The sequence below is a fragment of the Panulirus ornatus genome, chromosome 23, assembly GCF_036320965.1.
Source record: "Panulirus ornatus isolate Po-2019 chromosome 23, ASM3632096v1, whole genome shotgun sequence".
Classification (NCBI taxonomy): domain Eukaryota; kingdom Metazoa; phylum Arthropoda; class Malacostraca; order Decapoda; family Palinuridae; genus Panulirus; species Panulirus ornatus.
Genome location: NC_092246.1, coordinates 3,755,001 through 3,768,418, shown reverse-complemented (window position 1 = coordinate 3,768,418; position 13,418 = coordinate 3,755,001). Strand labels below are relative to the sequence as shown.

The window sequence follows — 13,418 nt, the reverse complement described above, 5'->3', positions numbered from 1 at the left end:
GCATTCCTGACGAGGGCCTGGTTTACCAGTCTGTTTCATGCTGCAGCTGTCCACTGATCAGCTGCACAACGTAGCTACTCAGGAGAAGAAACAGAGGAAGCCTAGCTGTGTTCTGAGGGAATTCAGGGAGCCATCTTCTGTTGTTCCTTTCTGGGTGATATCATTAGAGGAATTGTTCGCATCCAAAATTCCCTTAAATTATGTTCTCCATACCCGAAATGTAATCAATCTCCTCCACAGTATCATTAAAGTAACTTCCCCATTCTTTAGGTAACTGTTCCGCATAATATCCTTAAAGTAACTGTTCTTCTTCACAGTATCCTAAATGTAACTGTTCTTTTCCAGAATATCCTTAAAGTAATTGTATTTCTCCAGTGGATCCGCACATTCTACCTCGACAGTGAATCTCGGTTAGAATTACCTTTGTGGGCAGGCTGGGGAATAAGCCTTCCAACTAAGGTCAGAGGTTAAACTGGCGACCCTGGGCTCACACCAGAAGCAAGGTCACACCACTGGTGGCCATCGGGGGGCGTGAGGGGAAGTGACCTTACTGGTACCTTCTTCAACATCTGCAAGCAATATCTAAAAGAGAGAGAGAGAGAGAGAGAGAGAGAGAGAGAGAGAGAGAGAGAGAGAGAGAGAGAGAGAGAGAGACTCACCTCTGAGTATCTGGTAGAGGAAGACCTTGACGTGGTCAGCAGACAGGTGTTGTGGAGAGACGATGATCTTGTGCAGGTCGCTCTGCATGAGCTCCGTGATGACGTAGCTGCGGCGCGTCAAGGAATACAAAAAACAAACAAAAAACAACAATAACAACAACACAGGGCAGCAGATGGTTACGTACGCGCTGTAGGAACGAACGAACTCACTAGTACTGCCGAACATAACCAAAAACTAACGAACTGTTATGAAATACAATATAAAGTCTCTCTCTCTCTCTCTCTCTCTCTCTCTCTCTCTCTCTCTCTCTCTCTCTCTCTCTCTCTCTCTCTCTCTCTCTCTCATCCGTCCCCCCCCCCTTTTCCTCAATAGGGTGAAACTAGGGTTATCTATCCCCGAGAGTTCTCTCTCTCTCTCTCTCTCTCTCTCTCTCTCTCTCTCTCTCTCTCTCTCTCTCTCTCTCTCTCTCTCTCTCTCTCTCTCTCCTACGAGACAAGACGCTCCTACTTTCTCTCCTGTCGTACTACTGTAGGCCCAATCCTGAAGCTATCATCCCAACCCTGTGTTATGATGAGCTTACAGCGACGTGTTATGTACGCACAAGACTGACGCCCGCTCCTTCCTAATGGGTCTATCCCATACCAACCCCACCCTATACGCCCATCCCTTCCCAACCTATCCTTATATAGGCCTAACTCTTCCCTTATAGGCCTTTTTCTTCCCTATAGGCTTATCCCTCCCTCCTACAAATCTTCAGTCCTTCCCTATAAGCCTATCCCTATCCTAACAGTCTATCCGATTCCTAATCCTACATCTTCACTATAGGCCTATCCCTTCTCTAAGGGCCTACTTCCTTCACTATAGGCCTATCCCTTCTCTAAGGGCCTATCCCCTTCACTATAGGCTTACCCCTTCTCTAAGGGCCTACCCCTTCACTATAGGCTTATCCCTTCTCTAAGGGCCTACCCCTTCACTATAGGCTTACCCCTTCTCTAAGGGCCTACCCCTTCACTATAGGCCTACCCCTTCTCTAAGGGCCTACCCACTTCACTATAGGCCTATGCCCTTCTCTAAGGGCCTACCGCTTCCCTATGAGTCTATCCCTTTCCCCTACAGGTCGACACGTGGATAGTCTCACAATACGCCAGTGTGTGCTAGAAAAGGATACATCTCTTGGAAGAAGTCCAGGTGGGGAGGTTGGAGGATGTCCAGCGCGGACAGCACCTGCAAATACAACAAAGAGAGTCAGCAAACATGCAACAAAGAAATATACAACACTACAATACATACATCAAAATAAGCATACGTCATTTTTTTCTTTTTTCTCCCACAGGTCACCGTTTTAAGTTGTCAATGTGGGCAAAAGGACACTATGAGTAAAGGTGTGGTAATCAATGAGGAAAAGTGAATATCACGTAAGAGAAATAGATCAGTTATGTATGGAAGCAAATAATACAACCAAATACAACTGTAGGAAAGAATATACAAATAAATATTAATAAAATCAATCACGTGTTTCAAAGGAAGGATTCGAACCTACTCTTGTGTGTGTGTGTGTGTGTGTGTGTGTGTGTGTGTGTGTGTGTGTGTGTGTGTGTGTGTGTGTGTGTCCTGAACAACCATAAACCATGTGCAGGTCAGCCTCCATGTTATGATCCCTCAAAACTTGTCCAGGTCAGAGGTCACCCTCAGAGAACAGACCCATTACGGTATCCAAACCTTTACTCCCCCCCCCACCCCAAATATTCCCCCCCTCACACACACACACACACACACACACACACACACACACACACACCAGAATCGTAAAATGTTCATAAGACAACAGTTGTGGGGGAGAGGTGATCTCCCCCCCCCCACCCCATTCCGCACTCTAACCTCCCCCCAGCTGACATTTACCCCCCCTCCTCCCCCCCTCCTAAACCCTTTATCAATAGCGGAGGCATCGCCAAAACAGGCGACCCCCAAAGCCAAATGTCACACTCTTGTCCATGTCGCTCACCCCCGCCTCAACGACAACGTTTCTTCCCCCGCCTCAACGACAACGTTTCTTCCCCCGCCTCAACGACAACGTTTCTTCCCCCGCCTCAACGACAACGTTTCTTCCCTCGCCTCAACGACAACGTTTCTTCCCCCGCCTCAACGACCACGTTTCTTCCTTCGTCTCAGCGACAACGTTTCTTCCCTCGCCTCAACGTTTCCTCTTTCCTTTTACAACGACATTATTTCACGACCCGCTGGTGTCGTGCTGTCGTGTAGAGCATCTCCAAGTACTGAATGCAACACCACGTCTCACTTAAGCTTGTCCTCCTACATCTGTTGTATTTCTACATCTCTTGTATCATACATCTGTTTCACCACAGAAATACTGCATTTCCCGACTGCCTTTTTGAACATATCTGCAAGTCCCTAATTCCACTGTTTCACTCAATATCTTAAAAGTTATTCAATAGAACAGATGAACAATAAACAACACATAGTCATAAACACTTTAATAAATATTTGGGCCAGAATAATATACGGATCTGTTATGGCGACTGTCATGTGAGATTCTGTCTATGACGGTACGACCCTTGAGCACGACGTGCGACCCTTGAACACGACGGTACGACCCATGAGCACGACGGTACGACCCTTGAGCACGACGGTACGACCCTTGAGCACGACGATGCGACACTTGGGTTTAATACCCTGACCTCTGACCTGATTTCCAAAAGGTAAGGTCAAAGGCCAGACCATCATACCCGGTGGTCGTGCCATCGCGCTCAAAAGGCCGTACCGCCGTGCAGTAAGGGTGAAAGACTGAGGCCAATACGTAGGATTTACGTTCATGAGACGTTCGGCTCGGAAAACATTATTTTTACTCATCAGCAATTCCCTTTTTTTCTCTTCTATTCAACAATTTACCCAGCATGAGTCGGCATTTACCAGAGCACAATACAAGTTGCTGTTATTTTTTTCCCTAACAATTTAATCTTTTGATATGACACACTCGGGATCTGCAACAAATTGTGGATCTTGTGGGTGTTTGGTGGTGTGGGGGGGAAGGCAGGCGACGGAATGTTTGTGTAAAGAGGTGGGGGGGGGGTGTGCCATCTGGGTGTGTGTGTGGGGGGGGTATGCCAGATGGCGAGTGGGTTCGTTGAGGAGGAGGGGGGGTGTAGGTTGCCACCTGGGAGCTGGGGTGAGCCAGATGGCGCGAGGGGCAACATCATCAGCGTTGGGGGGCGGCACCACAGGTGGTATATGTGTGTGTGTGTGAGGGATCGCCACCTGTGGTACGTGGCAGGTGGTGACAAGTGTGTGGGCAGGTGGTCGCCTTTAACCCAGGCGGAGGGTGGGGGTGAGGGGACGCAGTGCTCACCTCCTCCTCCAAAATACATGTTAGTGTTGGAGGCTGAGGGGCAAAGGAGAGGCGTGGGAGGGCGTGGACACCTCGCGGAGGGGGAAGAGGCAAGAGGAGGTCAAGATGAATTCTAAACATCCCGACCATCCACACTGACCTCCTGCGCACGACGGTACGATACCCTGCGCACGACGGTACGACCCCACGAGCCTTAAAGGGTCAGGTCAGGTCAAAGCTACAGGACCGTCATAACCAAGGGGCTTCGCTCAGGGGAGGTCTGAGCCACTCCATGTTTGCCTCACGACCAGTCACCATCCCCTCCACGACCACTTGACGCCTGTGTACACGAACGGGGCACGACCACTTCACGCATACTACGCGACCCTTGTACGACCGACCCATAGCTACAAGACTGCTGACGACGCCGCGTCCTTGCGACACCACGTAACTTACCCACCACTACGACAGCCCCTTGCTCTACGCCAACTGACCCCAGACATACGAGAGCCGAGGAGTGTGACGTAGGAGAGCTCCTTAATGATCTTATGGAGATAGAATGTGTTTCAGAGTCTATGCAAACATACACTCAACCTCACAGGTAATGTATGCAAGCATTACAGAGAGAGAGAGAGAGAGAGAGAGAGAGAGAGAGAGAGAGAGAGAGAGAGAGAGAGAGAGAGAGAGAGAGGGGGGGGGGGGGTGGTACATACACACGCCACACGTCTGGCACGTCCTCCTACCAACACTACTCTGACAACACTTTCCCCTCCCCTCACGCCTGACAACATCGCTACAACACTCAACACACCGTGAAAGACTTGCAACACCAGCCCGGTGCCTGTGGTCAACACGTACCGCCCACAACACCGGGCAAAGTGGCTAACGTAAACATGGCTGACCACACGACAGAACCGTACATTCTCAATACTTACTACCACCACCACTATTACTACTACTATTATAACTACTACTACTACTACTACCACTTCTACTAGTACCACTACTACTACTACCACTACTACTACTAGTACTGCTGCTACCATCATAACTGCTATTACTACTAGTACTCTTATTACTACCCCCCACCTCTACTACTACTACTACTACTACTACTACTACTACTACTACCACTACTACTACTACCACAATCGCGTCGGGACTTCCTAACCCACAAAGTCTCCCTAGAGAAAGACCATAATCCCAAAGCCGAGACCCAAATCATTCAGCGTCTGACTGTTTCCTTTTCAGTTACCTTCAGGTGAACACAACCCACTTCACCTGCTTCCAACTCCTCCTCCTCTGAACACACTCACACTGATCCCTGGTTCCCCACACTTGGCCACCACAATCCCTACCCTTCCCACACCCCCACAACACCTCCCACACTTGGCCACCACAATCCCTACCCTTCCCACACCCCCACAACACCTCCCACACTTGGCCACCACAATCCCTACCCTTCCCACACCCCCACAACACCTCCCACATTTGGCCACCACAATCCCTACCCTCCCCACACTTGGCCACCACAATCCCTACCCTCCCCACACCCCCACAACACCTAACACACTTGGCCACCACAATCCCTACCCTTCTCACACCCCCACAACAACACCTCCCACCTAAAAAAAAAAAACACATTCACTGTCGATAATGTCATCCTTTGGGATGCGACGGCCAGCGAGCCTCCCTCACTCCCTCCCACACACCACTCTACATCGACCTATTTTACATTAAACAGTTTACACGGAGTTCCCTCCCTCACCAACACTTGCATAACACTCCGGCGAAGCCACGTGTTTACACGAAGATTGCCTTACACAGTGGTCGCTCCACCCCGACACCACCACAGTGTAAACCGAGAACACTGTTTCTGTCTGGGTTGACCCACCCACGTAAACACCGGGCTCTCCACCACACACGCCACCAAACTCGGGCATCTCCACCACAACCCCATCCTCCACCACACTCTCTGGGGTCCAAACCACAACCCATCCTCCACCACCACAGCCTCTGGGGTCTCCACCACACACTCTAAGGGGACCCCCAACATAGGACGACAGAAGAAGCGATTCCCCTCCCACTCTCCTCCACACAGACACACCCATACCACACGACACGTACCCCATCTTCGCCTCCACCCACCTCATCCCTTCCGCCTCACGCCAGCCACAGGTAATCACCTCACCTCTCTTGCCTGATGCTCAAAAATCCTCCCTCACCCGACCCAGCACCACCAACCCACCACCTTACTAAAGACGCCCCCTCCTCCCCGTGGCCACACATCACGCCCACCCATCACAAAACTAAGCAGCGTTCGTATAGCGATCTGGCGGACGTTAAGGTAGCACCACACACACGCGCGCGCGCCACATTTAAAGGGATAGTCTCCAGGCCACCACAACACTACCACAGCCCGAGCACGTCAGCATCCTGGCTACTTGCGAGGCGAATGCTCGCTCAAAACCTGCCACTCATGTCCCCCAATCGACACTCCACTGTCATCCACACACAGTATCCTCCACCCTCACCAGTCTACACTACCCTCCACCCTCACCAGTCTACACTACCCTCCACCCTCACCAGTCTACAGTACCCTCCACCCTCACCAGTCTACAGTACCCTCCACCCTCACCAGTCTACACTACCCTCCACCCTCACCAGTCTACAGTACCCTCCACCCTCACCAGTCTACAGTACCCTCCACCCTCACCAGTCTACACTACCCTCCACCCTCACCAGTCTACAGTACCCTCCATCCTCACCAGTCTACAGTACCCTCCACCCTCACCAGTCTACACTACCCTCCACCCTCACCAGTCTACACTACCCTCCACCCTCACCAGTCTACACTACCCTCCACCCTCACCAGTCTACAGTACCCTCCACCCTCACCAGTCTACACTACCCTCCACCCTTACCAGTCTACACTACCCTCCACCCTCACCAGTCTACACTACCCTCCACCCTCACCAGTCTACACTACCCTCCACCCTCACCAGTCTACAGTACCCTCCACCCTCACCAGTCTACAGTACCCTCCACTCTCCCCAGTCTACAGTACCCTCCACTCTCACCAGTCTACAGTACCCTCCACTCTCCCCAGTCTACAGTACCTCGTCCCATTAACAGAGCCACTGGGAGAGGGTGGTAGCTGGTCACATCTCATTAACATTAATTACTCGGGCTTTTGCTTCCCATACAATTGTGTTGTGGACCTGGCCAGACCAGATGACTGCAAGGGCCCCCCAGGGCGTCCACGTCCCCCTATACGGGGCGCCCCCCCCGTGTCCCCTTTCTCTGTGGGGCCCCCCAAGTGAGACTCCATACCTGGGCCCCCCCAGTGACCCCTCTCTCTGTGGGGCCCCCCTAGTGAGACTCCACACCCTGACCTGACCTGACCACGAGTATTATTCACTCAGGTCAAGCCAACCCTACCACATAACCCGCCCTATTACTCTACATTCTTCGATTTCATCCTATTTCCCTATTTCTGATCTAATCATTCACCTTCACCCTATTTCCAAAACTCAGCATTGTTTAATCCCTCTCGTTCTCTTCCCATACCACTGAACTATTCCCTCAGCCTCACCCTATTTCCTCACCCCCATCCTATTTCTGCTGTCTCACCCTATTCACCCATCACTTTCCCTCCCAAGTCACCCTTCCCTCCATGGAAGAGCACCCATCTCAGACTAAGACCGTGCCATACCCATTTCCAACTACATATGCGCCTATCTAGACACGTCCTTCTGTGCCACACTCTCGCCACTGCGCCAGAGAACAGCTTTCTGCTTTACTATCCTCCCGAACCTACGGGGTCTGGGGTACTGTCCTCCAGCAGATAACCTCGTCATAGACCATCAGGTCTTCTGTTATCTGGCTCTCCACCCCACGTGCCTCCAGTACAAGGTATAATACACCCTTCTCCTCTCTCACTAACCCTTCCCCACCCCTCCTTACAACGTTTATGCCAACGGCCTCGTGACAGGAGACGAAGCCATGCCCGACGCATGTACGCCAGATCTGAGCTTTGGAGCTGAGAGAGAGAGAGAGAGAGAGAGAGAGAGAGAGAGAGAGAGAGAGAGAGAGAGAGAGAGAGAGAGAGAGAGAGAACAGAGGTGATGAAGATAACTAAGGCGAGACGCAGGAGGAACCCCTCGGCTCCCTCGTGTGTGTCAGCGAGAAGGTAAAGTGAGCCGGTGTTATTCCACCTGTGTGTGTGTGTGCGAGAGAGAGAGAGAGAGAGAGAGAGAGAGAGAGAGAGAGAGAGAGAGAGAGAGAGAGAGAGAGAGAGAGAGAGAGAGAGAGTCAATTAACACGTCATCAATCTACCCGTTTACGAGCTCCGTGCGTGCAGCAGTTCTCCAGCTGTCACACGACTGAAGGGGGCTCCTCCTCCTCCTCCTCCTCCTCCTCCTCCTCCTCCTATGTGTGTAAAGTCTGAAGGTCGAGACTTTTACAGTTTAGTTACTTTTTTTTTCTGACTCGTACTTATGTCAATATACAGAGAGTGGGACGTTTCAGTGGTAGCCTGGGTGAAGGGTACGTGTCTAAGGGGCGGGGTAGGTTGGGGGGTAAATACATGCGTACAGTGGGTAGAATACATCGATACAGTGGGGTATTAGGTGGGGCCCCACAGTGACCCACTGGTGTTAACAGCAGAGCTGAGGAAAAGCCCACTGGAGACATTACTAAAAGACACACGCGAGGGTTTAAAGGCTTGCAAAACTACCTATCCGGTGTGCTGGAAGTTGGGAACTCGACAGCCAATTATGTAAGAAAAAAGGCATACATATGTACGAGGAGGCATTTTACATATTCTAAATTGCAGAATAACTCTAATCATTACGATTCTACTGCATTTTGAAATACCACTCTGGAGGCAGACAGGCCTCATCAGACTTTTACGCTATGAAAACAAACAAAAGTACATTTGGCAGACGTCTGGTAAACCGCAAATGCGTATGCAAATGCGTAGCGGAATCCGCGATACGCATCGCATAAGAATATAATCCATGGGAGGGAACAACCATCCTACCACACTAACCATCATTCGTAATACTGATTACAACCTAAAAACCAAGAAGAGTAACCCCTTTCTCCTTCCTCTGTGGCATTGCTTTGGTTTTTGCTCCCGAGAGGTGGCTGCTTGTGTGCCTCCCACCACTAGCTAGACCACGCAATACTCGGCAAGCTGCTGCGTCACATGATCACTGCTGTGGCCGTTGTCAGCTCAAGGGTGGGCCGCTTCGATAACTATTTCCCTACACCTCGAAGCTGCTTTGGAACTCTCTACCTTCTCTTGTCTTTCCCAATAACAATGACCTGACACATTTCCAAAGACAGGTGTTTCACTTATTCCAAAACTCGTTAATACTTTCCCTTGTCTTTTCTTTTTCCTTTTCACTAATGTCTCCGTATTTCAGCTAAGGTTTCGGCCTCCAGGTGGAGTTCCGTTCGTGACTGCAGCCTGCAACATACCCTGACCTTTGACCCTTACGAGACACGACCTTGTGACTCTTTATAACTTCACGAGACGATATCTCGAGATCCACTGCCCTTGAGAGACATATCTCGTGCCTCTCGATCCTTACGAGGGATAAGGACTCACGACCCTCAACCCTTCCCAAAAATGTACCCTGGGGCACCTTCCCGGTGATGCTGTCCACACCAGTTCATTACCTTGCCTCGCCTCACTCTACCCCCCAGGTGCACGGGAACTCAGGGCCTCGCCAGTGTTGCCCCCCACGGGAGGCCAGCGACCCTAGCAACGGGTATCTTAAAGCGTCGTCAATGCTGCCAAACCTCACACAAATACTGCTGGTAAATCACATTATGTACCCGAGACGGACGAGTTTTTATTTGCCAGCAAAAGCTGGGTGACTTTGTGTGTGTGTGTGTGTGTGTGTGTGTGTGTGTGTGTGTGTGTGTGTGTGTGTGTGTGTGTGTGTGTGTGTGTGTTATACAAGTCCGCTTGGTGCTTCCTGAGGATAGTACTACCCCCATCTTAGCGCCTCCCTCGAGGGTATGAATGGTACCTTGGTACCTCCGTCAGGGCTGGTACGACCTGCCCCCCTTCAACAACGATCACGACCTACCTACCCCCCCCCCTTCAACAAACACACACACACACACACACACACACACACACACACACACACACACACACACATATACACACACACACACACCACCCTGCAGCAACAGCCCATGACCTCCAACACGCCTCAGTAATGAGCGACCTCAACCACCTCTCCATCTCGAGTAACAACGACCTCAAGGGGGGGAGGGGGGGAGGGTTGGGTGGTACGACTTCCCACACGACCACGGGGCGTCCTTCCCCCACATCAATGATAACAAGGTCGTGCTTTCAGTCTCTCCCATGCAAGCACAATCTCACGACCCCATGGCCAGTCCTCCACCCATCTATATATATAAGAGTGTAGGATTCTATCACAGTTCTCCATCAGTTAATCTCGTCACATACCATCTCTACAATCTATATACATTGGGAATCCTGGATACTATTACTATCCTCCGGCAGATAACCTCGTCATAGACACCCGACGTCTTCCGTTACCTGGCCTTCCCCATGTACTCCCGCCATCCCTCCTTCAGTGCCATCTACAGCTGGTTCCTTCACGCCCATCCTCTACCTTACAACCCCGCCCTACCCTTGTATCCTACACCCCTACATCACGGTCTAGTCCTTCTGTCACTCCCTCACCTCCTATACATCGTAAGGTGGAGATAAGAGACGACGGAGGATAAACCAACCCACCTACATCCCTGGCCCACCAAGGGCTGGAGGGAGAGGGAGAGAGAGAGAGAGAAAAAAAAAAAAAACCTTGGCTCCAGGTTACAATGTGAAGCTATGAAGAGAAAGTCCTGACAGGAGATGAATGAGATCTCACAGTCTCTCTACACATCTCTTCTTCGTACTTTCTCATACACTTGATCTTTTTTTCACCCAGACAGAAGCCTGTGACAGGTTTTATATATATATATATATATATATATATATATATATATATATATATATATATATATATATATATATATATATAGGAAAGGATCACAATTCTGCGCGTGATCAAGTATATTCTTGAGAGTCCAAGGGGAAAATGAAACACGATAAGTTCCCAAGTGCACTTTCGTGTCATAATCACATCACCAGGGGAGACAGAAGAGAGAAATACAACAGTCAGTCGATAAACATCGAAGAGACGTAGCTAGGACGCCATTTGGTAAACATGCGATATATATATTCCTATGAGTGCACGGGGAAACGAAACAAGAAACAACAGTCAGTTGATATACAACGAAGAAACGGAGCTAGGACGCCATTCGGCATATATACACACACAAACAAACACCCAAAAGACATTCTTACAAAGGAAACTGAATACAGGATGTAAATAATTATCTCTCAATCAACTCGGCTATTTAGTCCTTTGAGCACGACTGTACGACCCCAGGGTAACATGACCTGACCGTTAATGATCGTAACTTCATGCTCAAGGATCGTACCGTCGCATTCATGGATCGTACCGTCGTGCTCGGGGATCGTACCGTCGCATTCGCGGATCGTACCGTCGTGCTTGGGGATCGTACAGTCGCATTCACGGATCGTACCGTCGTCAAACGCACAGTTATACAGGTACTACAAATAAATGAACCATTCTTCAGTGGTTTACTCCACACAACAATAACTAACATTATTCCTTTGGCCACGACATCCTCAGCAGTGACACAGGACTCGCCCTACGTGCTACCCTTCCACATCACGTAGCCACTACGACATGGGTTCTTGCGTCTACACCACTACTACTACAGTCACCGGAATCTTTCGATCCACACGTGATTCAACTTCTGGGAAACTGCCACAACCTAGTGAATATTACCGAGTGTTTGTGAGGCCACGGGTGATGCTCAGTGCCTTAGGGTATGCTCAGTGCCACAAGAAAATGCTCAGTGCCACAGGTAAATGCTCAGTGCCACAGGTAAATGCTCAGTGCCACTAGTGAATGTTCACGTCACGTGTAAACGCTCAGGATCACTGTGGTTGATGAGAGGCTGGTGGTGCACCACTGTGGCAACACTGAGCCGCAGCACGACAACACCACTGTGGCAACACTGAGGCACAACACGACAACACCACTGTGGCAACACTGAGGCACAACACGACAACACCACTGTGGCAACACTGAGGCACAACACGACAACACCACTGTGGCAACACTGAGGCGCAACACGACAACACCACTGTGGCAAAATACACAAAGTGGATCACTGTCAGGGAGAGAGAGAGAGAGAGAGAGAGAGAGAGAGAGAGAGAGAGAGAGGAGGAGGAGGAGGAGGAGAGAGGAGGAGAGAGAGGAGGAGGAGGAGAGAGGAGGAGGAGGAGGAGAGTAGCAGGGTGTGTTGTACGTGCAGGTGGTGCAGTGGACCGAGTGGTGGACGGGCAGGAGTCTTGAGACGGTGTGAGGAGAGACAGGAGGAGGTGTGTGGCGGTGGACAGAGAAGAGTGTGTATGAGACGGTAAGGGAACGGGCTAGAGACGGACGGGGGGAGACGGGAGTGCGGCTTGATGTGAGCAACAACAAACATCTCGACTCGAGGCCCGTCGCCATGCCTACCTCACTCAGCCCCCTCCCCCAACACCCCGTACCTCTCCCTCTACACGCTCCCTACCTCCCTACCCCAACACCCCCTAGCTCCCTCCTCCAACACCCCCTAGCTCCTTCCTCCAACACCCCCTAGCTCCTTCCTCCAGCACCCCCTAGTTCCTTCCTCCAGCACCCCCTAGCTCCCTCCTTTAACACCCACTAGCTCCTTCCTCCAACACCCCCTAGCTCCTTCCTCCAACACCCCCTAGCTCCTTCCTCCAACACCCCCTAGCTCCCTCCCCAACACCCCCTAGCTCCTTCCTCCAACACCCCCTAGCTCCTTCCTCCAACACCCCCTAGCTCCTTCCTCCAACACCCCCTAGCTCCCTCCTCCAACACCCCCTAGCTCCCTCCTCCAACACCCCCTAGCTCCTTCCTCCAACACCCCCTAGCTCCCTCCTCCAACACCCCCTAGCTCCCTCCTCCAACACCCCCTAGCTCCCTCCTCCAACACCCCCTAGCTCCCTCCTCCAACACCCCCTAGCTCCCTCCTCCAACACCCCCTAGCTCCCTCCTCCAACACCCCCTAGCTCCCTCCTCCAACACCCCCTAGCTCCTTCCTCCAACACCCCCTAGCTCCTTCCTCCAACACCCCCTAGCTCCTTCCTCCAACACCCCCTAGCTCCTTCCTCCAACACCCCCTAGCTCCTTCCTCCAACACCCCCTAGCTCCTTCCTCCAACACCCCCTAGCTCCTTCCTCCAACACCCCCTAGCTCCTTCCTCCAACACCCCCTAGCTC

The 13,418-nt window shown here is 51.2% G+C and overlaps 1 protein-coding gene across 3 annotated transcripts in view; it reads right to left on the bottom strand.

The window, feature by feature from the left end:
• Nucleotides 1-13,418, bottom strand: part of nmo (serine/threonine-protein kinase nemo) — a 283,198-nt gene that overhangs the window by 51,630 nt on the left and 218,150 nt on the right. For all 3 annotated transcript variants that reach the window (XR_011714425.1, XM_071676425.1, XM_071676426.1), the window contains exons 3-4: nucleotides 1,829-1,884; nucleotides 660-766 (exon numbers count right to left, since the gene is read on the bottom strand). Coding sequence is in view for 2 of the 3 variants with exons in the window: in XM_071676425.1 (XP_071532526.1) it covers nucleotides 660-766; nucleotides 1,829-1,884 (163 nt within the window). In the remaining variant the exon portion in view is untranslated. The remainder of the gene's footprint in view (nucleotides 1-659; nucleotides 767-1,828; nucleotides 1,885-13,418) is intronic.